A 27966-nucleotide genomic window follows, 5' to 3' on the forward strand; every position below is an offset into this window, starting at 1 on the left:
TAAAAAAAAAAAATTTCTTAACTCAATCAAGCATGTTTTTTTGAGTTTTCGAGAGCAAAAACTGTTTTTTCGAATTTAGTTCCCAAACGAGTAATTTTGTTTCTGAAAACACTAAAAACTTTTTCAGAACAGTTTTCAAAAACATAACATGCCGTAAATTTTTTCTCCATTTTTTTTTATTTTATATCGCTGAGTGAATAAATATTTATAATTGTTTTTTCATCTTCATATTTATTATTTTACAAATAGCATTCTTCAAATGGTAGCCAGGCTTGGGCCCAATCATGGTCCATTTCCAAGTCAACTCAATTAAGTCTGGAAGCGACGACCCAAAATGTGTAGTCTTGCAGTCGTGCTTGAGCTACCAGCCCTCAAAGCCACTGCTCTGCTTTGGCTATGATTGGTTGACACGTACCCAATCACAACCTTCCTCGTCCTCCTCGTCTTCGTCTTCGACTTCCTGCAAGGGGAAGGGTCAGTCAACTTTGGTTTTTAAGGTACGGTTTCGTTTCTTTTTATAATTTTGTTTTAATTGCAGAAATTTACAGCAAGTCTATATTCTTGAATCTTTTACATGATCCCACGTGTTGAAGTTAAGGTTTGTTTTGATTTGTTCTGAGTATCGTTTTAATTCAATATCAGTATAATCATTATTCTATTTTTTTTTTTTTTTTTTTTTTTTTCAATTGTGAATCATTTATGGTTATGGGGTTAGGTTGTATTAGTTTCAGATGGATCCATTGAATTGGGATTTTTATTTTATTTTATTTTTTTTGAAATTTTGTTCTGGTTTATCTTCGTATGGGTGTATGGGTGTCTAGGGACTGGAGTTTTGGAGTGCTTTTGACAAAATTATGCAAATTTAGAAAAGGCCAAAATGGATATTTGTAGAGGGTGTTGTTCTCTTTGCCGGGGCTGATGTAAAAAAGGCGAAGGTTGGGAGAATAATTTATAGGCTTATTTGGTGATGGCAGGGAGATTATCCAAAAAAAAAAAAAAAAAATAGCATAACTTGGTTCTGGAGATGTTGAGATAGAACCAAAATTATTCATGTGAAAATCCAATTAGCCAATCCAAGTATATAGTGGTATGAAAGAATATAGGAGGAAAAATCCAATTTTGGAGTCTTCATTTGCAAGAAAGGGTCAATTGTTGTATGCTATTTGGTCTTAATGCCGGTTTCTGTATGACTTTTTCTTAAAAAGAAGGATACAATTGAGCAGAAATAGGAAGAATGCTAGGTGAGATTGCATTACCAAAGGACTTGTTTTTGGACTCCAGGGGTAATCGTGGTTAAATATTTGATTGATGTGTTGGTCTAAGCATGCTAGAAGTGCTACTTTAGCCACTTAAATCATAAAGAGTGGATAAGGACTCTCATGCAGCACTTTTGGTGGATGAAATAGTTATCAACCATTCCTCTAGGTGTTACATTGTGTTGGAAGCAAATTGTAACATTTCAAATCTATTAGGTATATGGCATCAAATCATCCATCCTTCCTGAGTGAATGGTTGTGTGTCACATGATAATTAGAGTCTTGTACACTTGTATTAAGTATTTCGTCACTATTCCTTTGCTATTTCTTTTGGGAATTCGAATGCTTTACCTGGTTCTTATGATTCCTTTTCAATGCTATAATGCCATCTGGTATAATTGATGTTATAGCTTATCTCTCTATCCATTTAAATATTCCTGCTTCAAGGGCCATTGTCCATGTTTTTACCTTGACATTCCATGTAGTCATAAGCACAGCCTATAGAGGCTGAAAGGTCTCGGATAACAGTTGTCAATGACTCTACAATAAAATGAAAGTAAGCCACCTAATTTTTCATAAACTCTTAAGACATTCAATATCTTGAATTTATAAATTGGGTCGCTGAAGTCCACCATGCTTGGCTGAGTGACGACAACAAATCCTTCTTACATTGAGTGGGCTGGTCTTCCTTGTGGTGGTGATCAATTAGTTTGAGATTGCTTTTTTCATGGCTGCCTTTCTATGGCTATATCCAAAGTGGCTCTAGTACCAAAAGACAACAACCTAACCCATATGACCAAAGCCTTTTGAGGAAAGATGAAATTGAAATTTAGTATGAATTCCTCTTTGTCGTGGGAAAAATGAGGGAATCATTATATTTGTTGGTTTGGGTTTATATTTTTTTGGTTCCCATATTTTTTGTTTGTAAAGATGAATAGATTATTAATTTGTTATTGTCATTGTTATATAATATATGCTTTTATAGATAACCTTTTCTTGGTACATGGTTTCAAACTTGGCAGTTGTCCCTATTGTTAATGTTATTGAATTTGACACTTGGGATTAAGGTTCCAGGGGTTGAGATTTGTTCTTCTATGTGATCTTTAACTTCATTCTCTCTGATTTAATTTAACAACCTCCATAGGATTGCAATCCTGAATTGCTGCTGCTACTATCCAATGACTAGGATTAGAGTTTGTTGCTATTGGGGCTTTAGTAGGAGAGCAGGTCCATCACATGGATAGTTTGATGTTTGAGTTGGAGGGGAGAGTAAAGTAGTGTGGGAGGAGAGAAGGGGATTAATAGGGAAATCGTGCTTGTAAGGCACTTGAGATTCCCTCTCTGGTGATTTTTCTTTTCATCATTTTTCAATGGAGAGTGAAATATATACCTTTTATATGCGGATCCAAATCATAACAGTAATGAGGCATTAATTTGTCTCTTGTACACGAATAACCTCCCTTTCATATTAAATCAGCCATTAAGGGCAGGGTAATTCACACAGAGGTTCCCTTCTGGGTTGATTTCCAGGAGAAGTCAGGCCTAGGACAATGGAGGGAACCCTCTTCCCCAACTTGATAGGAGCTATGTGACATAATCAACCTCTTCATCCTAGTCTCCTAGATGAGTGAAGTGATCCAATCTTTCTTCCATATGTTACATCCATGTTTTGTGGACAATCAAGGGGCTCAGACTTTCACCCAAATGATGATCGTCTAGCTCAAGCATAACCATCCTTTAACCTAGGAGAGATGAAGGCTTGGGGATTATGGAGAGACACATGACATCATTGTAGTTGCCTAGGACCATGGAGCTCTTCAACGAGTGGATTCAATTGTTAGTCTACTTGTCATCAGACTTGCATGTTGTGCCAGTATATGCTGCTACTACTATTACTGCTGCTAATACTACTGTTCCTCTGCTGCTTAAGTACAACCATTTGTTAGCCTAGGAGTGAGATGAAAGCATGGGGATTATGAACTGATGCATGACATCAGTGTTGTTGCCTTAGAACCATTGAACTTTACAACAAGTGGACTTGATTGTTACTCCACATGTCATCAGACTTACATGTTGTGCTAGCATATGCTGCTGTTCCTGCTGCTACTACTATTTAACCATTCCTTAGCTTAGGAATTAGATGAAGGCATGGGATTATGAAGAGACACATGACATCATTGTAGTTGGCCTATGACCCTGGAACTTTGCATTGAGTGAACTTGATTGTTAGTCCGCATATCATTGGACTTACATGTTGTGCTAGTATGTCAATATTGCTGCTGCTGCTGCTCCTACTGTTATTAATTGTGTCAGTTGAGGTTTGGGTTCCATGCATCAAAATTAATCCTTCTACATGATTTGACATTTTTTATGAACTTCTTTCTGTTTATTGATTGTGACTGAATTCTTAGGATCTGGTATTCATGAATTTGAAGTTTCTGTTATGGTTTCACTTTTCTGGTTTTGTAGAGACTGGAATTTTGAGGGTTTTTTTTGGTACAAAGCTAAAAATATGTAATTGAAAATAATTTACTTGAGACAAGTCCTCATGATGTATTGATACTACAAGATTTAAACATCTCAACGGATTGATGGTAGAATGTTAGAGAGAAGTTAAGCCCAACAATGGGATGGTGCCAAAGACCCTAATGATAGATCAAAGAAGAAGGGGAATCCATTGGCAGATGAAAGATGTGGAAGTGTGAGAATATTGATGAAGGATCCAATACAATATTTTAGAAGTGATGTAGCATGATTTGCCTCTTTCCAAGAGGTGCTAGTTGTATCATGTATGCTACTTTGCTTGGTGTTGGTTTGGGGGTATGGTAGCAAAATAACATGTGATTCTCTAGCGATGATAGGTGTGATATTCAAGATGCAGTCAGCACACTCAAGATGAAACAAACATAATTTATAGACATAAGCTAATTTCATCATGCCGGGGACTTTGATGCAACACTGTTAGTAAACAAAATACTTATCCACTTTGGTGTGAGACATTACATATGTTGTGATAAAATCTTGGTAGATTGAAGTAATGTGTTGTCTCTCAACAGGAGAACTTGGATCTATATGCCTCATTAGCAGGATATCTTTGGTCATTTTGTTTTTCTCCAGAGCCATCTGTAAAATAAAGGATACCCCATGGTTGAAGGTGGAATGTTGTGTGATCAATGAAGCAGATAAAATTCCTTAGGTTCCTTTTTGTGCTGATTCATAACCACGGAACTAGTATTTACATCTGGCCTGTTAAGCTGGCTAATGAGTAGCTTTGTCAATTTTCTAGAATTTCTAGGCAGAAGTTAGCATTATTTAGCCTAAGTAAAATCAGAAATTTAATCCTTTAATTATCCAAGAGTATTCTTCTGTCAATTTTAATAAATAATTTAAACTCCAGATTTCATAAACCTGCATTTTAAAGAATTTGTGTTTGATCTCCAATGGTATCAGCAAAACATGTAGGTGAAAGAAGTTGATTTGAAGGGTTCAGTAAAGGAAAATATCTATTATTTGGTTACTTGATTAAGCCGAAGCACATTCAGCTTTGTCTTTCGACTCCTTGCAAAATCAGCAAACCCAGTCCCGTTCAGTTGATGCATTCAGACTACCATATGGATGAGTCAAAGGGGTCTTCTCTTTGCTCTTTCAGCAGTTGAATTTTCTCTCCCAGTTCCTATCCCTTTTTTAAAATCTTTAACCAGGACCTCTAATCAATTTTGGAGAGAAAGCTATAATGAATAATTGGCTTTCACCATGAGGCATTACAAAGCATGTACTTTTGCAGATGTGGAGGGACAACTAACTTATTTAATATGTTAAGATTTGATCTCTACGTCATAAAGATGGGGGTAATTGTTAATAGTGGTGTTTTCATTGGTGGCATCACAAAGCAAGTACTTATGCAGATGTGGAGTAACAATAACTGATTCAGTATATTAAGATTTGATCTCTATGTTGTAAAGATGACATGGGGCTAATTGTTACTAGTGGCACTGTATAATGCTAATTATTATTTTCCTATAGGCTAATGGTAGAAGCTTCTCTGTTAATGTTTCTATGAATCAAATAATTTTCTTATGATGGTACTCTAATTTGAAATGATGTTGCATTCTCAAATAATAGTTTTTTCCTAAATCTTCTCACCAAACCACAAAATGCTGTCCTTGGCTGACGATCAATTTCATGCCCAAATTGCATTTATTAAACAGTTATCTTCTTTGGGAGAATGATTTGCCATGTTGCAATGTGAACTCTGTTATTGATGATGGTTGAGGAAAATTTCTTCATTTGGCTGGATCTCTCATTTGGCCACTGGGGTACTTACTTTGGTTCTCTGTTGGCATGTCAAACTGCCTGTTGATGTTTGTGTTCTTTGGTATTGTGGCTCATCTCTTCCATCATCGTTTAATTTTTATTGAGTGTTCTTCTGGCATTTGCTCTTTGACATCTTACCTTTCATGAGTAAATAATGTCTCATCAGGAATTATATCACCTACTCTATCGAATTATTAAAAATCTATCAAGTGAACACATTGAAGCGGTTAATGTTCCTAAATGCCACTTTTGAAGGGCTAAGTTTTTTTTATTTCTTCACATAAATCTGGTGCTGGACTGCCAAATACCATCTTTATAATGGAATCCTATCCCTTGCAAGAAAACTAAATCAAGCAAATTGTAATCAAATCCTAATATAGCTATCATTCTATTCATTCTAAAATATTATCATATAGTACATCAATCTATTTAACAAGATCATAACATACTGGGATCCATCAGCAAACCCTATTCTTAATTCTCTGCATTGTTATAAGGGAGGTTGATTCAAATGTTGCTGCTGCTGATGCTTCTGTTGATCCTGAAAGCAAGTTTTCCTATGTTTCATTCAATATAACTACATTTCCATGAAGTTCAATTTGCTTCTTAATTATACCCTCTGATCTAGCGATTATTCCTCATCACGAAATCATTATTCTTTATTTCCTTTCCTTACTCTGGAAAAATCAAGGGTTTGTGTGCATGTTCTCAGATTTTGTTGGGACTAGAGTTCATTATGAATGCCCATATGCATTGGCTTCATTCAGTGAATCTAAAGAGATTCCTGGAAGTATGGAGCTTGTTTCTGTATTTGCTTGTAGAGAGAGTTAATCTGTTCTTATTAATTAGGACTGTATTCCTGAAAGTATTGAACTTGTTTGTACACTTGGTTGTAAAGGGAGTTAACTTGTTCTTATTGTAAGATAGATTGATTCAAATGTTGTAAAAGTTCAATGGAGGATTCCGATGCTACAACTATTGAGTCCCTTCGTGCTAAGTTGCTGTCTGAAAGATCTGCCTCAAAATTTGCAAGGCAAAGAGTTGAGGAACTACATAAAAGGGTTAGTTTTTATTTTTTATTTTTTGTTTTATCTTTTCATTCTTGCCTGAGAATTCCTCTTGTTCGGGTTACTGTTTGAAGAATTCCTTCTGTTTGCAAAGCTTTATTTGGTGTTAATGAGTTGAAGGTCTGGTTTATGGTCAATTAGGTGGTGGAATTGGAGGAACAACTAAGAGTAGTCACATTTCAAAGAAGGAAAGCTGAAAATGCAATGGTGGATGTTCTAATTAGTTTAGAGAAGAACGGCTTTAGTTACTTCTCAGAGGAAATTCATTCAGGTTCTGATGACAATGGCATCAACACTGAATCTAGAATCAGTGATAATTCTGGAAGGGAATTTTGTACCTCACCAGGCAGAAGCTTATTGCAGAAAAGCTTCAAGTGTTGTCGAAACCATAATGGAAAGATACATGGTGACCGTGGCAGGAGGAGGAGGACAAGTTCCACATCTAATGGTGGGTCTACCCCAAAAACTCTTGGTAAATCCATCTGCCAGACAGAACAGGGAGAAAACAGGTCAGCTTTAGAATGCCAGCTCTTTTTCCTATTGGGTGGAAATGATGAGAAAACTAATGTATCCATTTGTTAGTCTTGCATGCATGCAAATATACATCTTTTGCAAGGGCATTTGTCCCACTATTGATGGTTCTCACATTAAGCATTTGTAACACATTTTCAACCTGATTTCAGTCTTTCATGTTCTCTAGATGTAGGAAATATGCAGCAAAGCATCAAAATGAAGAAGGCAAAATGATATAACTTTGGAGTTTGATGTTCTGATCTAGCCAATTAGTTTTTTTGAAATCTCCTCATCATGTTTCAACTACTTCTATTTTCACCATCTATTGCAGTTCCTTTCCATTCCTTTCCGTAGATACTTTCAAGCTTCTCAGTTATCAAGCTTTTTTGTTGCCAGAACAGAAGTTGTTGAGGGAGTTCCCAATGCTGGATTTTATCATGATGGAAAAGACGTAAACATGGAAATTGCACTAGAGGAGCAGGCCCAGTTCATAGGACACCATGAAGCAGAAGAAAAGGCTCAGAAAGAAAGGGAAGAGAAGTTCAGAGGGAATAGCAACTGTACTCTTGTATGTCCTTCACCACCTTTTAACTTTTGATCACCATCATATAATTTCACTTTGATCTTGCCTGCATCTTGCTGGTAGATTGATAATATTTTGCCTAAAAGGGAAGTATAATCAATGTTTTTGCAACCAGACCAGCTGGTCCAACTGGTTGAGCTGTTGACTGGTCACATTTCCAGTTTGGTTCACTTATTGGCCTGTTTTACCATTTGGACCAGCCTTGAACCGGTCAATGGTGGCCGTATCATCTGGGTATGGTTGGGCTATTCAGGGGAGATTGGGGCTTTGCTTTAAGGTTTAAAAGAAGATTCAGTGCACTTTGTATTTTCAATATTGAGAGTGGCACTTGATGATATCACTTGGTTGCTTTGGGGTTGAGGAGATCTTGGCACCATGCTCACCTCATGCAAGAAGTTCTGGACCATTCTAAATGTTTAGAGAAGTCCTATGGATTAATGTGTAACTTGCCTATTTTAAGTTTGACTTTTTTAGAAATAGAATTGAATCAGCTGCTAGGAGAATGGAAACAGACAAGCCATGCATTTCCCTTTGTTTGTTTGCCTTTTCCTTTGTCTGCATTGTCTTGCCAACTTTCATGTTTATTCACATTTTCATTTGTTTAGAAACAGAAGGGAGGATATTATATGTATTTTGGATCTCATATTGGTAAATGGTAACTGAATCTGCATTTGGTATTGGTAACTTATTTTTAAGACTATTATCCTCGAGTATTAGTCAGCATAACATACTATTTTATGACAGTTTAAATTTTTGGGTTAAGTTGATAGCTTAATGTGGTATCACTCTTAGTCTCGAGAGGTCTTCAGTTTGAACCTCACCAATTGTTTATTCTTCCATTTACTGAACCCATGTGTGAGAGAAGGTTGCATGGTTTTACTACTGTTAGCCCAAGTATTATTGGTTTGATATACAATCCTGTAACAATTAGTATGATTTTAATGGTTTTCCTTTGATTAATAATTTTATAGCCCTTTGTTTGAGATCTTATTGCATTCAAATTTAAATGTTGTCACTTGGTATAAATAGGATTCATATGGACCTGGGAACCTATCAGATGTCAAAGATGAAAAAGATGAAGTCAAGGGACTGACTTTGCAGCCTGCTGAAAAGATTACCTCCCAGGATCGAGGAGTGAAGCCCAATGGATTCCTGGCTGCCACTGATATTGAGACGGAATGCTTAGAGCCTCAACAATGCAGCAGTACAGTTTCTAGTGAATCACCTTCTGAGTTTCCAGGATTTGCCATCTCCAACCAAAGAAGCATAGAAGCTAATGCCAACTGGAAGCAGCAACAAGAGGGGTTGGAGCAAAAATCCCTCCACCCCCCTTCAAATGTTTTACCTGGGCGCCATTCAGCACGGAACTCTTCATCCCACATGCAGGGAAATCTCTTGAAAGGAGAATCCTCAGGCTGCAAAAATAAACTCCAAGTGAAGGTGCTGTCAGAAAAGGCCAATGGGTTGGGGAGTGTGCTGGATGCCCTCCAATATGCAAAGTTATCGCTTTCAAACAAGCTCAGTAGGTGGCCATTGTCGAGAGAAAATGGGCAACTGGGACGAGCTTTAGAACTGGAACCTCCAGTTCCTGTTCCTGCTATGAGAGCTAGGAATGGGATGGCTGTTCCTGTTGGATATGGTAGACCACACGGACTAACCATGGATTTGCAACCTGGGGGAGTTCAGCCTCCAGCCAGCATGTTGGGGTCCAGTCCTGGATTTAGTTCAACAATGTATCATCCTGAGATGGGAGTTGCAGTCTCTGCTGGAAACCAATTAGGCACCAACCATTGGATGGAGCCAAGGCCGAGAATTTCTACTTTGAGACAAAATTCTGAACCCCATCCAGATACAGGAAGGGATTCACCCGGGTATGGACAATATTCTCATATTTTGATGCAGCGAATGCCCTCTGACAACAAAATTTCAAGACCCCCTCAAAGTAATGGTATGAAAAGGCGATCATATTCTTTGTATGATGATCATAGTAGATCAATGATGCAGGAATAGCATGGAAATTTTCAGAGACATGGACTGCATAGAAAATTGAGATTATAGTGTAGGACTCTTTTATGAATCATATGGGGATGTTTTGTTTATTATTTTGGAGGAAATTAGAATAAGAGGCTGTGGTTGTGGACGTATAATGCCATCCTGTTGATGGTTGTGTGGTGGTATAATCTCTCCTGGCTGTGAGAAATTCTCTTCCATTACCCTAGATTGGAGGCATAAAAAGGTAGAATTTTCATGTTAAATACACACTGATCTTATTCTTGATAGGAAAGACGAATAAGAAAAAAAGGAGTTGTATAATAGAATTTAAATCTATTTTTTATTTTTATTATGTTTTCTCATCCAAACAGAGCTTAAGTACTTCATAAGTCGGTATAATTGATTTATTTAATTTTATTTAAAATAGTAAATAAAAAATATATGGAAACAATAGCTTAAATTTTGATTTATACAACAAAGAATATTTTTTAAGTCATTATAACTTTGAAGGTAAGTTTTAATGACTTTTTGCTTTTATATTGTTGTTAGTACCTTTTTTTCTTAAAAATAGAACATGAGAATTATATCTAATGATACCTTAAATTTTGAGCTATATAATAGTATATAATTAAAAATATCCAAATGATTCCTTAAAATATTTTTAAGGCAATGCTTTAAGAATCAGATCCATTATTGAACCAAATAAGTTACCAGCTTATGATTCATTGGTTAAACCAATGATTAAATTGTGGTTGAATGTGATGTAATAAATATATAATTGATATAATATTAAATTTAAAAATAATTAAATAAATAAAAATGATAAATTCTATCAAAATTTCAGCAACATCTCCTTTATTTATTGAGTTTTTTCACAAAAAATAAAAATTATCTGTAGAAGTCATCATATATCATTACTCTAATATAATATAAGATGTTATGTTTTCATTAATGTAAATTAACATAATATTTACCAAAACATTATTATATGATATCTACATATAAGTAATAATGACCAAATTCTCAAAGAGTTGTTAACACATTATTTATAATACAAATATCTACTACAATATTTAAATAGTTACTCAAAATAAAACATTTCAATATTTATATGATTCATGAAGAGTTTTTCATATTAATATATTGTTGAAAAATCTAAATCCTTGATGGAGATAGAATCAACCTTTTTAGGAATTAGTTAGGAGTATATCAAAACGAAAATCATTATTTGTTAGGATTTGTTAGGCGCAACAAATAACAACAATTTAAAGGAGGCAGAAGGAAAACCTATCTCTGAACAAAATTTCATGATCAATGGCCATGATTACTCTTCTCATCTAATTACCTCTCTCACAAACTCAACATAAAAAATTATCTTCAATGTTCTCAATTTATCAAACTCTTCATTTGTGGATAAAAAAATCATACACCTAACTAGAGTAATATTGAGAATACAAGAAGCAATTATGATGTTTATGAGATCCATAATGACTTTAGAGTAATTTACCTCAATTAGAATCAATCCAAGAACATCCAGATCAAAGGTATGAGAATTTATCGTTTAAATTTTATGGTTTTTATGGTATCAATATTGTTTTTAAATACCTGGTTTTTCATTGCAATAAATTTAGAGAACTTGTGATAGATTTGCATACACCTTACAAGATCTAAAATATGGAATGGAGTAATCCGAAGTTCCCAACAATTGACCCATATTAATTGGACACGACCAATTATATTTGAGTGTACTACATAATCGATGTTATTGTTAATATGACAACATGCTATACATATCCGCTATAAAATGCAATCTTACATTCATTTGAAAAATCCTACATTTTCATAGAAAACAAGTCTTAAAGCTACATGTTTCAACAATATTATAATCCAAGAGAAATATTTGAAAGCATAGGTCCATGTTGTGCACTAGAGGATGAAAATTTTATATTTATTTATTTTCTCAAGCTTAGTTTAATTAGACTTGGTGATTTGTTATTTTGACTTCTCTATAATATTACTTAAAAGTGGAAGGTTGACAAAAATGTGATTGTTGTACTAAAGCCAACTTCAACCATTTTGGTTTTAATTCTACTTCATACTAAAACTAATATCGACAAATATGGTTTTATCTCATATAATAAAATCAATATTGACAATGTTGGTCTTCTAGTTGAAAAATTTTCACTTTTAAAGATAAATCTAGTTTGATTTCATTAACTAAAACCAATATTGGTAACAATAGTTTATTGGTTTATAAAATATTGCATTACAATCAACATTGGCACGACGAAGAATAAAATAAAATAAAGCCTCTATTTACATGTTATATAAGTGTTTTTTTGACAATTATTTTGCCATTCATTATATTATCTTATATTTAGTTTCCATAAAGTAATAAAGAAAGAAAAAATATTAAGAAAAATGATTTTTTATTTTTTATTTTTTATTACACTATAAAATTTTTTATTCTATGTTTGATTATTGGGAAATATTAGGGAAGGAAAAAAATGTTAAAGAAAATAATTTTCTCATAGTTTCACTATGGAAAAATATAAAAAAAAATTAAATATAATTAAAATTAATTTTAAATTTTATATATTTTTAAATTACTTAATCTTCCCGTAACAGAGAAAAAAAAGTAAAACAAGTTTGAAGAATGATATAAAAATAATTTATTAAATTTCAATTTTTTTTTAATTTTACTTTTTCTTCCATTATATTTTCTTTACTTCACATTTTTTTTCTTCAAATTTTTTGAAAACCAAACATAACTTAAGAAAACTAAATATAATTAAAATTAATTAAAAATTTATATTTTAAATTTATTTAATCCTTATATGAGAGAAAAAATATTTTTGGTTCTCGAAAAGTTTGAGGGAAAGAAAATAAAAAGGAAAAGTGGAAAGAAATAAATAAATGAAGAAAAATAAAAATTAAATTTAAAATTAATAAATTATTTTTATATGTTTCATCAAACAAATTTCACTTCATTTCCTTCGTTATATAAAGATTAAATAATTTTAAAATGTATAAATTTCTAATTAATTTTAATTATTTATATATATATATTTTAAATTATAGTAAAACTTAACATGAAAAAATTATTTTCCTTTACATTTTTTTTTTTTCTCGGTACTTTTTGGGAACCAAACATAATCTAAGTGAAATGAGTTTAAAAAAACATATAAAAATAAGTTATTTATTTTTTATTTTTCAGTTTTTTTTTCAATATTTTCGTTCCTTCACATTTACTTTCAAATTTCCTTACATAATAGTATTTTTTTTATAAAAAAAATTATTAGATTTTCTTGAGGCATTTTTGTTTTGGATACCTAAATTTATATTTAATTTAATTTTGTTCCGTTCTAAGTTCTAACCATCCGGTGTGAAAAAGAATTACATGTGCTGAACTAAAGCATTTGAAGTTAATTTAACAAAGGTAAAGCCATTCCAAGGCTCCAAGCTCATCCGAGGGAGGAGAGATGGAAGGCGACAATGGTGGGCAGAAAGTGGAAAACCCTAATCCTAACCCTTACAAGACAAAGGTGGTGGTGATAATGGGAGCCACGGGTTCAGGAAAATCAAAGCTGGCCATTGATTTGGCATCTCACTTCCCAATTGAGATCATCAACTCTGATTCCATGCAGGTCTACCAAGGCCTTGACGTTCTCACCAACAAGGTTCCCCTTCACGAGCAGAATGGTTTGTTTTCACTCTGTTTGGCTGCTGTGGAAACGGAAGAAATTTTTTATCTGTTCTAGGTTGTTGGTGTTCTTGTTATGTCTGTGTGGATTTTTTAAACGGGAAACTTGATTATCCATGCAGAATTTTTGTTCTCTCAATTATTTATTTATTTATTTATTTTTATAAATTAGAGATATGCACATTAGAAACGCCAAAGGGGCGCAAAGCCCTAGCATAAGCCGTCTTCGTCTCGAGTTTCTGTGAGTTTCTTTTGGTATCGGTTCTGCTTCTGAGGAAAAGGAGGGAAATAATTGATAAGAAAAATATAAACGATGTTCTTTTGTTGCCTGTTTTCTGCCAATTTATTTCTTGTAAGTGAAAAACTCTAACTTGTTTTAGGCGAAAGGTTTTTTTACGCTTGATTGAGTAGGTGTCTCAGCAAAATGAATAATGACAAATTGGGTATTGGAGATTCCGTTATCTTTTCTTTTCCTACATTTTATCATGAACTACGTTATTAACTGATTTTGGACCGTAAAAGTTTATTGATGTTCATTATCGTCCATTATCATAATTTTTCTAGTTACCCCCTGAAAAAAGTTTCTTGCTCTGCCATTGACTTGATAGAGCCTTATAATTGGACATTTGGGTTGTGTTTGTAGGAGTGCCTCATCATCTTTTGGGTACAATTAGCTCAAATGTGGAATTTACCTCTAAGGATTTTCGGGATTCTGCAATACCTGTAAGTTTTATGCATTCCCTATGGTTGTAGTTTGTTAAAGTTTTGGAGATTCATAGTGTGTCTAAATTTGTGATCTTCTGTTTGTGTAATCAAATTACAATTACTCATTTTATTTATAAACTTCAATATGGTAGATATTTCATGTAATGTTGCCTATTTATCTTTTATGAGTAAACTGCCTATGTTTTCTGCCATAATGAGTCAACACTATTAACAACTGGCATCTGTTTTCTGCCAAATTGATGAGATGGATAAGTTTTAACCTGTAATGTTAGTTTGTGATGTTTTCATTAAAAGAAAATCATAATTGTAATAAAGAAAGGACACATTATAATAACAGAGAGAGAACAGGGTTCTAATAAAAAGTTGAACCTCTGAAAACTCTTGTGGTGTATGACTTGAAAATCTGTTTTTGGAAAGATATATGGTGAGGCCAATAACTCCTCAGTGCCAAATTTCAAATATCTTTAGGATTACTAGAACCGGAGATTCTTTTATTTTTTCTATCATAGACCTTTCCTCTTACTTCCTTTGTGAAATTTCAATTTTCACTTTTCATTGCAACCTTTATTAGCAGGAATTTGAGGGCATAGTATATCTCATGTCTTCACTACTTAATGTATATCTTTCACAACCTTCTGCGTATAGTTTTTGTAGTGCGTCTAGGTCCAAGTTACAACCACTTTCTAGTTATAGTGCCTCGTTGGCCAAGGCGTGCACCTTGTTGGAGAGGCATGTCTCTTCTATTTTTACTCTTCCTTTTAAAACACTTTTATTTTTTAAATTTCTAATTGTATATTGAAATTTATATAATCTCATTATTTTTTATTGAATGCTTTTATTAAACGTTTAGAATCCTAATGATTAGATTTTGGATCATATTTTATAAAATTAATATGCATTGTAGGTCACATTTCACTCTACTTAGGCATGCACCATGTGTTGCTCCTTGCGCCTAAGTTGTAGGAGACTATTGCAACTTAGGCACGCCTTAGGTGCGTCTTGCACCTTTTAGAACTATGCTTGAAGTTAGCAAGCTACTATGATTTTATTCAAGACTTGAAATCACCTAAATGAAACATATAAAAATTCTTCTGTCATCATTACTTATTTGCATTTGTTTATTTCATTACCTTTTTGACTTAGTAATTGGATTTCAGCTCATTGATGACATAATTTCACGCAACAACTTGCCAGTGCTTGTTGGAGGTACAAATTATTATATTCAGGTATAATGCTGCTTCATTCTGTCATTTCATGATTTTTACCTATGATGAAGTGGGTAACTTTAAACCTTACTTCAGCATGGATTTGTGGTTTACACTTGTAACTCTGTTGCTTGAGTTCTAAGGAGATAGAAACTTATGTTTAGTGGATGACTTAAAACCATGCAATCAAAGCCAGTTAACAGTTTGATGTCCTTAGTCCATGGGATGATTCTATGTTTGTGATTGTTTACTTGTTTCATATTGTCTTTTGCATTCTTGGAGTTTATGTTTCCTTATTAGTTTGTGGACTATATTACCATTTTCACATCCAAATGTATGTATCACATGGACCATATTCAGCTTTTAGGTGAGTTTAGGACAGCAACTGATATAAATTCCACAACTGCTGTAAATTTCTGGTAATTTCTCAATATGACAGTGGCAACTTCATCAATGTTTACTCTTTTCATAGGAAACATGATGAACACTACAAAATTAAAAGGCCTGGATTTGAGGTTTAAGAGTTGCCATTTTTTGAATTCTGCCCTAGAAATTGTTTAGGCTTACATGATGTTCTTGCATTAGCTCTTTGCACCTTCACCATATTTTTCCAGTTTTCCTTGCTGCATAGCTTCTAAGATTTTTTTTTCCTTCCTTTTTTTACTACAATAATATGATTTCTTTTTTTTTTTTTTAAATAATTGTTTAATTGTGTATACTTTGCATGGAGTAAATTCATGAACTTTCTTTAATTGTTTTGCATGTCAGTTCACCATTCTTGGTGATACTCTGATGTTTCCACATTCTAATTTTTGGAATCATCGAATTAGCCTATTCTTGGGAATGGAAACCAAGGAGTCATATTTCTATTGTGCCATGTTTGGTTCATGGAATCAGGCCCTGGAAATGAGTGTTGTATTCCCATTCCTCTAATTCCCTGGTTTGGTGCAATATCTTGGATTTGGGAATTTATCCTCACATGGAAATTATCATCAACATGTAGGTGATAAAAACATAAGATGCTTCTTGGGAATTTTATTATGTAATAATTGCATAACTCTATTTCAACCATTATTTATCTTTTTTCAAAATAATATAATATCCTCTATTATAGATAGTCTAATAAATATAGACCATACTTATATTTTATGAAAGAACATCAGAAGTCATATGGATGCTTTTCATGCGTAATCATGATCCATGAGATAAAATGCATATCATATTTTGAAAATGTGTATATTAGATTTAGTCGAAAGAATATTGTAAATTGATAGCTATTTCATTTTTACTTTTAAACTATATTTTTTTTTTTGATAGGTAAAATATTGATTGTAAAACCTAATTTTTTGATGGGTAAAAGGCATATATCGTAAACTTTTTTTACTTTTAAACTATCTAAACACTTTGGACTAAAATTGGTAACTTTTCCGAATTCCAAACTACACTCATCCAAATGTAAAAATGGGAACCTTTAAATCCAATAACTCTTATTTCTGGCATGGATTTCACAAGGAAAACAATTCCTGTTCCAACTATTCTCTGAATCAAATAAGGGCCTATTGTTAAATGAAATGGTTCTTTCTTGAATTTTGAATTTGTTACAAGTTTATAAATTATGGATTTCCATTATAAGATTTAATATTGTTGTTTTTGTATTCTTTTCTTGTTTGCTGCATACAGGCTCTGGTGAGTCCATTCCTTCTAGATGATTCAGCAGAAGAGATGGATGAAAGCAGTGTACATGACCATCCTGGTAATCAGAAATTGCTTTACATTTTTTATTTATGATAATTTATATATATTTAATATCTGCTGTATATTTTCAGGAGGCAACAATCTAGATTATATGACCTTCATGGGAACCTGAAATTGCTTTAAATTTTTGTTGTGATAATTTATATACATTTAATATCTTCTGTATATTTGCAGGAGGCAACAATCTAAATTATAAACTTGATTCCGAGAGAGATGGTTCCTATTCTGGCTATGATCGCCTTAAAGATCTTGATCCAGTTGCAGCAAACAGAATTCATCCAAATGACCATAGAAAAGTAAGGAATGTCAAATAATTATTTATTTTGTTTTTAACAAAAACATATTAGAGGTAGGGGCAACTGCAATACATGTGCATGCTAAACAATATAATGTCTTAAAAGGAAGTTGAAAGAGTCATTTCAAGAGTTTTTGAGAAGTTGCAAATTCTGTTCTCCATGTGAACACCAAGGGAATGGAGTTTCTCACATGGAGATTAGTTTTATGTTTGTGGAGATTTGGATTTTTCCCTTTTACTATTAGTCCTTTATTTAGAATTAAAAGTTTGACATATTGATTTAGAGTTAATTTGGAAGTGTAGTTTCTTCTTTCCGTAATTTTCACGGTTGGAAACTGAGGAGAAAAGTCAAGTTTCCTTGCTTAATGACAGTAATAGCAGAGAAAGGACGAGGTGGGAGAAGTAGAAAGCTTATTAAGCAAGCTTCATCCTTTGACCATTAGAAGAGGTGTGAATGACTTGCTCCGGTGGAAAGAGAACAAGAATGGGACCTTTTCTATCAAGTCTTTCTATAACTCATTCTCAAGGGGCATCAAGCCCCCCTTCCCGACTAGAACTATTTGGACGCCTTGGGTTCCAATTAGGACTAGCTTCTTTGGTTGGGAGGCGGCCTGGTGTAGGCTGCTCACCACTGACCGCCTGAAGAGATTTGGTTGGAGCATCCCCAATAGGTGCTTTTTGTGCAAATATGAGGAGGAAACCACATATCACCTTCTCTTGTTTTGTGAGAAGGCCAGAATGTTATGGCTTTTGATCTTTTCCCTTTTTGGGGTGCAAAGGGTGATGCACTCCTCTATGGAAAGGAACCTCCTAAGATGACATGGATCTTTCGTGGGCAAGAAAAGGGAGAAAGCTTGGAGAGCTGTCCCCCTCTGCCTGATGTGGACCATTTGGAAAGAAAGAAATAGGAGGGCCTTCGATGATATTGAGAGGAACGACCAAAATATTAAATTCATTTTTTTGTACACTTTTGTGAATTGGGTTAGGGTGTATATAGAGGAACACACTCTCTCTTTGATAGATTTTGTAGATTGGCTAGCCACCAAGTAAGGGTCAGACTTGTTTATCTTTTTGTTTTTTGCTTCTTTGTTTCTTGCTATACTCTGTGTATACCCTTTCTCTAGCCTTTTGGCTCTTAATGAATTATCTTTACCTATCAAAAAAAAAAAAAAAAAAAAAGCAGAGAAAGGACATCTTTCTCTTAGTTGTCTTTGTTAGTAACTGAACAGATTATGGGGCACTAGCAAGTGATTTTCTACTTTTGAAACCAAAGAAAAAAAAATTGGAAAGTAGATTAAGCATAGATGAACCATATGTGGTCTGAATACTTTTGATCTGATTTACATATCTTTGGCCTGAAAATATATTGACATTGAGAAGCTTTTGAAGTTCTTTGCTATACAATGCGCTGTTTTGTTATTATACCTTTCAGTCTAATTTGAAAGAAGATTGATTGGGAGTGAGGACTAAAAGGCATAATATTCTAGCAATATATTTAAGGAGAAAAAGGAAAAACTCTTCAGATGACATGATAGCCACATGAAAAGTGAATTCCATCTAAAACTACTCAAATCATGGGTTTGGGAAGTGTTATTAACATCTTTTGCAATTTTACTTTAAATTGGTATTTGTATTTTTAAATATTGGTTTTCAGAAATTAGTACTTCTTTTCTTCACAACCATCAATACCATGACAATTTGTCCATTGTAAAATTCAATAAACTTCTATTTGGATATCCAAAAAGAAAAAAAAAAAAAAGGAAGGAAAAGAAAAAGATTCAATTGCAAAAATTGTTCAATCTACATGTGTTTCTTCATTCATTTTATTTTTTTGCAATAAACCGATTTTCTATCTTTTTAATTCCATACAATAGTTACATAGATGCTTTCAATGTTCATTTTTGGGTGAAAATACAATTTTTATTATTAATTGTGGACTCCAAATTAAGAATATAATAATAAATTGGAAAAAGAAATCTCATTTCCATGTATAAGAAAACTCTTTTTAATGAGAGAAAAACTATTTCATTTCATTTGATAAAGAGAATCTAGAAGGATAAGAGATCCTTCTACTGTGCACAATTTGACAAAAAGAAGAAAATCTCTCAACAAAAATGCCAAAATAGTTTGCACAACTGAGACAGGTTACAAAACCAACTTAAAAAACCCATAAAGATAACTTAGGGAGGCCGAACTTTTGTATAAATCTATGACCTTCCCAACCCACTCCTTGACATTTCCCCCATCAAGTGCTAAACAATACTTGAACCCAAGATGAACTAACCACATGTTTTCAAAACCTAAAAGAAGCTGGTTCCTACCTGAAAGGATTGGTGACTAAGGCTTAAAGGCAATGGACAATGGTTAGAAACTGGACAGGACAAGGCTTCTTAGAGATTGGGGGAAACTAACATCTGATCCAATGATTACAAAACCTATCTAACCTTTTACAACCAGGAGACACTTGCAAGTTTGACCACATGAATGTAGTATTCCTAAGAGGGGTCAACTAGCTCGCATTGCTTGAGAACTTCATCAAAGTTTCTAACACTGGAGGTACTCTTAGAGCTGCTTGACTTATTTGAATCCCTTCTAGTAACATTAAAATCTCCCCAAATACACCATCTTGGAAAGGTTGGTCTCAAAAGATTTGATAACTTTTCCAAAAAATCCTTTTTGAGAGTAAGGTCATTAGGCCTTGTAAACTGTGGAAAGCCAAAAAAATCCCTTCACCACTTGAGGGATGGTTTTTTGAGATTGAGAAGGAGTATTAAAAAATCCCTTCACCATTTGGAAAGCATTTTAACATGCCCGTTTTTCTGAATACCTCTTGAAGGCTCAAAGGTTGGGACTTCATCCCACTCTTTATTTCTAGCCATCCAATTGCTATTTGCAAAATTATGTCACACAACTCTTTCTTTGTCTCTTGAAGCATAGCCGAATTAGATGTGACTTTTCCTAGAAGTTCCTTTGTGACCTTTTTGGTCCTTTTGGATCCCAAACCTTCCAATTGATGATCTTCATTAACAACTTGCCCAAAATCTTAAAGAGAGGATCCTAAGACCCTAGCTCTTGAGCTATTATTATTTAAGCCGATTTCAAGTCTCTCTAACCCTACACATATTATTTTATATGGAATTCATCACATAACCATGTATATTTGCTCCAAATCACTCTAAAAATGCTAATCCATGAATTTGTTGTAGATTTGCTCTTCTAACATACAATTTGGAAACAGAGCACCAATCCACAAGCTTGATAATTAGATTTGATTGCCAAGGGCCCAACCAAATCTTAGGTTGGGTTACAATTTGCTCCATTTGAGCTCATTTTGTCCATATAGACCGCATCTTGAGGCTAGGCTTGGGTGTTTAGGTATTGGGTTTGTGATGGCAGAGCCTCTAGGTTTGAGTCCTTGTACCACATGCCCGAAAAAAAAAAAAAAAAAAACTATAGAAAATTATGGTTATCTCCTTTGAGGGCCTAGGAGTAGAGTGCTTTGTTAGGGGAGCTATGTCTGCTTTCATATAGGCCATTTTGTTGGAATGAAATGTTAGGATATTTGAGGATTTGTATCTTTAGAGTCTTTAGGGATGCAATCCTTTTCTTCACTTCTATTTAGGGATTGTCTTGAAGGATTTTTTTGGGTAATTGTTGATTATTGTTATGATAGATTGGAAAGAGGTGTGTGGTGTGTAGTGTTAATAAGAAAGGATATGGTTGTGGCTGCGTGGATATCCATTATTTCATGTTCAACTTTGATGGGTGGTCATTAAGGAACCCAATGCATATGGGGATCGATGGTATTCCTAGAAATCAAGGCAATAGAGTCAAGACTTTATTTAGGCCAGCTGGCCAGTCTTAGCTTTTGAGGCAGAGATTTTAGCATTGTTGTATGCTTTGTGGCTTTTTGCCTCTGTATTAATACAATTATGATTTACTTATCAAAAAAAAAAAAAAACATTGTTTGAATATTTTAATTCAGGCAAAGATTTTGTGCCTTAACATGTTCCTGGTGAAAGGGATTCAAAAGTTTTATCTTTAGTTTCTCAAGGGGAGTGGGAGGGGGAGGAGGGTGGGGGCCCTTGGATATTAGATGCATGACACTGTAAATGATAGACCTCTTAAGGGGTTGGTGATGCTCCTTCTATTGGATATATGGACCTGTAGACTAGGCGGTAGATAGCTTGGCTAGGCATGGATCCTCCTTGTTTGAAGAGTTTGTCGGAGATTTCATGTCTTTGTAAGTTGCATCTTCTTTTGGGGTTCTATATGGGTTTTCTTCAAGTATTAGCTTTTATCTATTTTTTTTTTATTTTGTTTGAAATACATGCTTTTATGATTATTTCTATTTATTTATGTAGTAATATGTCACTTGTTATGTATGTGATGTAGTGATAGTTGCCTTGTTAGAGAACCTGAGCTAGGTTTTCATGTGGTTTGAGGCATGTTTTGGGCTAAAGATTAATCTGGAGAAAAAAAGGTGAATTGATTCCTGTTGAGGAGGTCCCAAATTTGGAGGAGCTTGCTGAGGTTTTAGGCTACAAGGTGGGTACTCTCCTAAACACCTACTTAGGTCTCCCTTTGGGTGCTCCTTACAAGTCTTCTAGGTTTTGGGAAGGTTAGAAAAACAGTTCCAAAAAAGGCTTGTTTTGTGGAAGAGGCAATTTTCTCAAAAAATGGAAGACAAACATTGATTAAGAGCACTTTATCCAACTTACCTATTTAGTGCATGTTCCTTTTTGTCATTTCTAAAAGGGTGGCAGCTAGACTGGAAAGATTCAAAAGGACTTCCTTTGGAGAGAGGGGGCTTTGGTTAACAAGCCCCATCTAGTGAATTGGTCGATTTTATGCTAAGAAAAATAAAAAGGGGGCTTGGCTTTTAGAAAGCTTTCAATCCTTAATAAGCCTCTTTTGGGAAAATGGTCTTGAAGATTTGTGAATGAAAGGAATCCTCTTTGGAAATGGCTTATTGTTGGTAAGTATGGGCAAGAGGATGAGGTTGAGTGCATGAAAGAGGTGAGAGAAAGCTATGGAGTGGGGGTTTGGAAGGCAATCAAAAATGGATGAGAGGCTTTCAAAGATAAAACTAGTTTTCAGGTTGGCTTAGGGAATAGGGTGAAGTTTTAGAAGGATAAATGGTATGGGGATTTGCCTTTGAGGGATTGTTTCCTGGACCTTTATTCTATAGCCTCTTCAAAAAATCCTTGGGTGGTTGATGTTTAGGATAGGGTTAGTTGGGGCCCTAGGTTTATCAGACAGTTGAATGACTGGGAGTTGGAGGAAGTAGATGACCTTTTTTTGGGAGGTTGCATGATCACTCGATCTCTTTGGGTACTGTTTATGTTATGGTTTTGTTGGTGACAAAGAATAGTGACTTTTCAATTAAGTCCTACTCCTCCTTGGCAAGTAGGGGAGCGGAGCCTTTCCCTCATAGTATAGTTTGGACCTCTTGGGCTCCTACAAGAGCTAGCTTTTTTGCTTGGGAAGCAACTTGGGCTAAGATATTGACTTAGGATTAGCTCAGAAAGAGGGGTTGGAGGATGCCTATTAGGTGCTATATGTGCAAAGCAGAAGAAGAAACAAGCGATCATATTCTCTCACTTTCCAAAAGCTCTCATTTTGTGACAACTTATTTTTGCTCTTTTTGATGTATAGTGGGTGATGCACTCTTCTATGAGAGGGGTGTTCTTGAGTTAGGGAGGCTCCTTTGTTGGCAAAAAAAGGAAAAAGGTTTGGAAAGTTGCTCCTTCGGGCCTTTTTTGGTCCATTTGGAGGGAGAGAAATAGGAGAGCCTTGGAGAATTATGAAAGTTTGGATCAAACAATTAAAAGTTATTTTTTGTATCTTTTTTGTGATTGGGTTTGATTGTACATTGGGGATGGTTCTATGTTGCTGTTAGATTTTGTGGACTAGTTAGGCGCTCTTCGTAGGGTGTGGTTGCTTGTTTTTGTATATTCACACCTTCTGGTTTTTTGGTTGCTTTGTATACGTTGTGTATACTTTTTAAAATTAATAAAATCTTCATTTACCTATATAAAAAAAAATAGTTGCTTGGTTAGAGAAGATGTACCCGTGTACCTGTGTTAGAAGTTTAAAGTTAAGGCTTCCTTCTCCTCACCAACTGATTGTCCTTTTTGGCTCAAAGAGAAGTTCTGTTGTAAATGCTTAATGTTTTAGGTTGTATTAGACCTATCCTCTTTTGTATTTTGAACTACAGATTAAGACCTTGCCTGTAAGGTGACCATACATCCATCAGTAACCACATTTGTGAAAAGATCATTGAATAGAGAATTGACATGAAAAGGATGTCTTTCTTCAAATCTTCAAGTTTTAGATTGTGTCTTGAAATGATCTTAATCTTCAGTTCTGAAGGAGGTGGAACGTTCTGAGATTGTCTTTTATACTAAAGTTTTAATTGTTAAGCATATTAGGTTCATATGGTTTGAATTTGTCAGTATTAGGAGGGGCTCTTTGTTTTTCCTCCTTTGGTCAGAGAGTGGGGTGGGTTGGGGTATGAATTATGTTGTATTATGTGAAAATTGGTCTTGTGTAGTTTCTGTTGTCACCAAAATGAAATGTATATATACTCATGCAATATTTCAGTGAGTTAGCCTAGAATTGCCTTTTATTCCTTCATGAAAGCAATTGTGCCCAATAACTTAATGATGAAAGTTGTATTTTTCTATGGAATATTCCATACAGGATTATATGCAAAATTCTAAAATTTGCTGAAATTCTTGCAGATCAATCAGTACCTTGGTTTGTATGCACGCACTGGTGTTCTCCCCAGCAAACTATTCCAGGGAAAGGCTATGGAGGTTTGTACTCCTTATGTGTCATGTTTAAACTGGGCATTTTTTTTTTCTCATGAAACAAATCCTTTTTGATTTTTGACAATTTATGTTTTGTATCGTGGGACAATTGAACTCGATTCCCTTGCTCTTTTAATGGTGTGGTCTGGGCCTCTTGGACTGTCCTTATAGATGAATTTATTATATATTTTCTGTGATTTTATATCTGATCAGATTAGTCAACCTTTGCTAGAATATACTGTATTAAGTTTCACTCCTTTCCTCTTTTCTGCTCTATCTACTCACATCCATTCCATTGTTGATTGGAAAAATTCTAAATAGAACCACTAGCCATCAAGATGAAAGTAAATCTTGTTTGAGAAGGCAAAGATGAATCAGTCTCTGCTTTACACCACTTGAATAATGTTCTAATCTTGGTTGTGGCAGGGCAGAACTGGGGTCGAGTTGATAATTTCAAATACAGATGCTGTTTTATATGTGTGGATGCAGCTCTCCCTATACTGGATCGATATGTGGGACAAAGAGTGGACAGCATGATTGATGCTGGTTTACTTGATGAAGTGTATGACATCTACAGTCTAAATGCAGATTATACTAGAGGTCTACGGCAGGCTATTGGTGTCCGTGAATTTGAGGATTTTCTGAAAGTACTCCTTTCAGAAGGTGGACATGATAAAGAAAATGGTTTGCTGAAAGGGAATGTGAGGGAAATTTTGAAGTCTTCCAACAATGATCAGCACAGCATTCTACTACAAGAGGCCATTGAAAGAGTAAAAGCAAACACCAGAAGACTTGTTCGTCGTCAAGTAAGCATATTATTTTCACATATATTCATGCTCTTTAAGGCCAATATTGTGCATAGTGAAATGCATCTCTGTCTTCAATAAATTGTTTATGATTCTAAACAGCTTTTGCAATACCATCTCTAGTAAGAAAAAAAATTCTTGGATGACTTCTTCATCATGTAAATATGCCATATTCAGATTTATTTGTACTCTTTAAAGAAAAAAATGTGTAGTGAAAATTAAAGCTGTCCTGAAATTCCCAATTCTTCAAAAAATTTTAAATTATTTTCTTTTGTCCGGTTTAGAGGCATTCATATTTTCTGTTCCACCTTCTGTATCTGAAGACAACTGTTTGGTGGTTCCTGTGAGCACTTGCATCATCGGTTAACCAAACATAACATATGTTTTTAAGAAACATAAGATGGCCTGAATACGTTTAGTGGAGGTGATTGTCACAAAGGTCATGGAAACAGTGGTATTATTGGCTTCATGGTTGTGGGGGTTGTGATGGGTTGATGGTGTTGTGGCGCTAATGTGGTGGAGACAGAAATATGATGTTCATGGTGTTGGTGGTATGGTAGGGATATGGGTCAGGTGGTCTTGTTGGTGGTGCTGTGGCATGTCTAGGGTTATGCCTCCCTAAATTTTCAACTTAGACTTAGGTTTGACATGTAGAATTTTTGTTAGTTCAAAATTTTTATTGTCAGCAATTCCATCTAAATGAAGTTGTAATTTTCGAGTCACTGAACACATCTTCACCATCTAATAAAATGCAAGAGGGCTTGAAGAATTACAATATAAGCTACATGGAGCAATTTAATGTTACATCACTTCAAGCTTCTCTTAGGATGGTAGGTCCCTTAGTTTCAGAAAATTAAAAAATGTGTTTTCGTGAGCTTAAATGTTTTTAACTTAATTTGATAGTCTTTTTATTTATTTATTTATTTGTTTTTACAAAAAATCTAAGCCAATGAGTGCATTGAGTTGGGCCTTGATCAAAATTGGAATTGTCTGAGTAGGAGCTATTAGTACAGTTCAGTTATGATCAATCAAGATTTACCATCTTGATTGATTGAGGTGGATGCTTCACTTTGATTGATCAAGGTTGCTCCTTGATCAATGGAGGTGGTGCTTCAGCAATTTTTTATTTTTTCGCTCTCAGTATTTTGGATTTTCTTTTTGCCATCTAAAGCCTTGGTATGGGTTTCTCAAATAAACTTTAGTGAATTGATTGATTGTTCTAGAAAAACAAATAGAAATGCTTCAACTGCTTGTCTTCTAGGGACCTATCTATGGCTTTGAAGGTGGAAGAATTGGCACTTCTATTGGCTTGTGAAGAATGCTTAAAATTCACCTACAGTGTCTGTTTATCTGTCTAGTCTCAACAAAGAAATGATCCATAGTTTGGCAAAATTCTTAAATTATTGATTGATAACCAATTTGGTGGTAGTTGTGTTCCACTGATTTTTTGGTGTCTACAAATGCCTTCATCTCAAATTGCGGTGGATACACGCTTGTTTTGAATACAAGGTTGGACTTGAGAGATTTTTCCTTCCTATTTTTTTTCCTCTCTTATGGTTGGTTGGTTTGAATGACAAAATTGCAATATTCCCTGGTACATAAATTCTTTGGTCATGGGGAAGCAGCTGAATCTTTCCTTAGAAAAGATTCCTTTTTATTTATTTATTTATTTATTTTCTTTCTTCTCTTTTTCTAAATGTATAAAAGGAGGGTGGGAAGACTCCTTACACGATTATTCCTGCTCTTATCATTGTGAAGTTGCTGTCTTTCTTGTTGTATTCAGGCACACACAGACTCTCTCACACACCCACTAGAACGTGTTGAATGAAAGTTGTTCTTATCTCTGTTCCTAAATGTACTACTTAAGGTGCTATTCCTGAATGTATTGCCATTGAATTAATGCAGTAACTCTATAGCTGTCAATCTATTTGGTAGTTTTAATATTAAGAACTTTGTTGTTTTACAGAAAAGGAGGTTTAATCGGCTACAATCTTTGTTTGGATGGGATATACACTATGTTGATGCCACGGAGTCCTTATCATGTATGCCTCTTAGCATCTTGTTTGTTTCTATTCAGCACTAGTTTTCCCCCCTTTTTCTTTTTAATGATTTTATAATTTATAATTTTTTTTATCCTTTATGCATGGAAAAAGAAAATCTTTGCAGATGTTAATCACTTGGAAAATTTTGTATTCTAGGCAATCCCAATGCTTCTTGGGCAGCAGATGTGGTTGAACCCTCTGTGAAAATAATCAGATCTTTCCTTAGAGATGATGCAAGTTCAATACCCGATTTGGAGGGCAGAAATGGTGCAGAAGGACTGAAATCAATCAACAGGGACTTGTGGACTCAATACATCTGCAAGGTTAGTAGTTCTTAAAGTGCATGGAACTTTGTCTTTTTTCTTTGTTTCAAAAGTGCAGCCTGTTTAGTTGAAGGAGCCACTTTAAGATAGGGTTTGTCTGTCTTGTGTTTGTAGGCTTGTGGGGATAGGGTGCTTAGAGGACTACATGAATGGGAACAACACAAACAGGGCCGAGGACATAGAAAACGAATTTCTCGGTCTCGGAACTTGCAGAGTTCTTGCTTAACAGAACAGCAGCAGCAGCAGCAACCCCTTAGGCATGAGGCTAGCAAGCCAAGAAAGTAGTGGTACACATTTTGCACCTTCTTATCTTCGGCCCATGAGGCATCTGCCTCTTGTGACTGATTTTTTCCCTCACTTTTTTGTTAGCCACCAATTATTCCTACATCTGTTAACTTATCTATGATTTTTTTTTTGTTTAATGAGTCGTATGATCGTCCCTTAAAAGAGTATGAGTTCTAAAAGAACGCAAAAAGCGAAAATTTTCAGTAGGAGTGTGAACATTTTTGTGTGTGATTTTCTTGACATCTGAATTATGAAAGAAAGCAAAAAGCTAGCAAAAAGATCGTGT

The 27966-nt window shown here is 34.5% G+C and overlaps 2 protein-coding genes across 3 annotated transcripts; both read left to right on the forward strand.

Moving 5' to 3' along the window:
- Window positions 1-334: 334 nt before the first annotated feature.
- LOC117916467 lies at window positions 335-9990 on the forward strand. 2 transcript variants are annotated; one of them, XM_034832523.1, is made up of 6 exons: window positions 335-497; window positions 6498-6631; window positions 6779-7146; window positions 7338-7375; window positions 7552-7718; window positions 8763-9990. In XM_034832523.1, the coding sequence occupies exons 2-6, from the start codon at window positions 6524-6526 to the stop codon at window positions 9741-9743; spliced, it is 1662 nt and encodes a 553-aa protein (XP_034688414.1). In that variant the 5' UTR covers window positions 335-497; window positions 6498-6523; the 3' UTR covers window positions 9744-9990. The 2 variants fall into 2 exon arrangements, with proteins under 2 accessions (XP_034688414.1, XP_034688415.1); XM_034832524.1 differs by lacking the exon at window positions 7338-7375 and having other exon boundaries at window positions 336-497; window positions 7547-7718.
- Window positions 9991-13160: 3170 nt separating this feature from the next.
- On the forward strand, window positions 13161-27920 carry LOC117915611 (tRNA dimethylallyltransferase 2). Its single transcript, XM_034831212.1, has 10 exons — window positions 13161-13427; window positions 14072-14151; window positions 15312-15380; window positions 17040-17112; window positions 17289-17410; window positions 24156-24230; window positions 24656-25030; window positions 26997-27072; window positions 27229-27395; window positions 27510-27920. Exons 1-10 carry the CDS (start codon window positions 13208-13210, stop codon window positions 27678-27680), a joined length of 1428 nt encoding a protein of 475 aa, XP_034687103.1. The 5' UTR covers window positions 13161-13207; the 3' UTR covers window positions 27681-27920.
- Window positions 27921-27966: the final 46 nt, after the last annotated feature.

This window comes from Vitis riparia, chromosome 6 (assembly GCF_004353265.1).
Source record: "Vitis riparia cultivar Riparia Gloire de Montpellier isolate 1030 chromosome 6, EGFV_Vit.rip_1.0, whole genome shotgun sequence".
NCBI classification, from domain to species: Eukaryota; Viridiplantae; Streptophyta; class Magnoliopsida; order Vitales; family Vitaceae; genus Vitis; species Vitis riparia.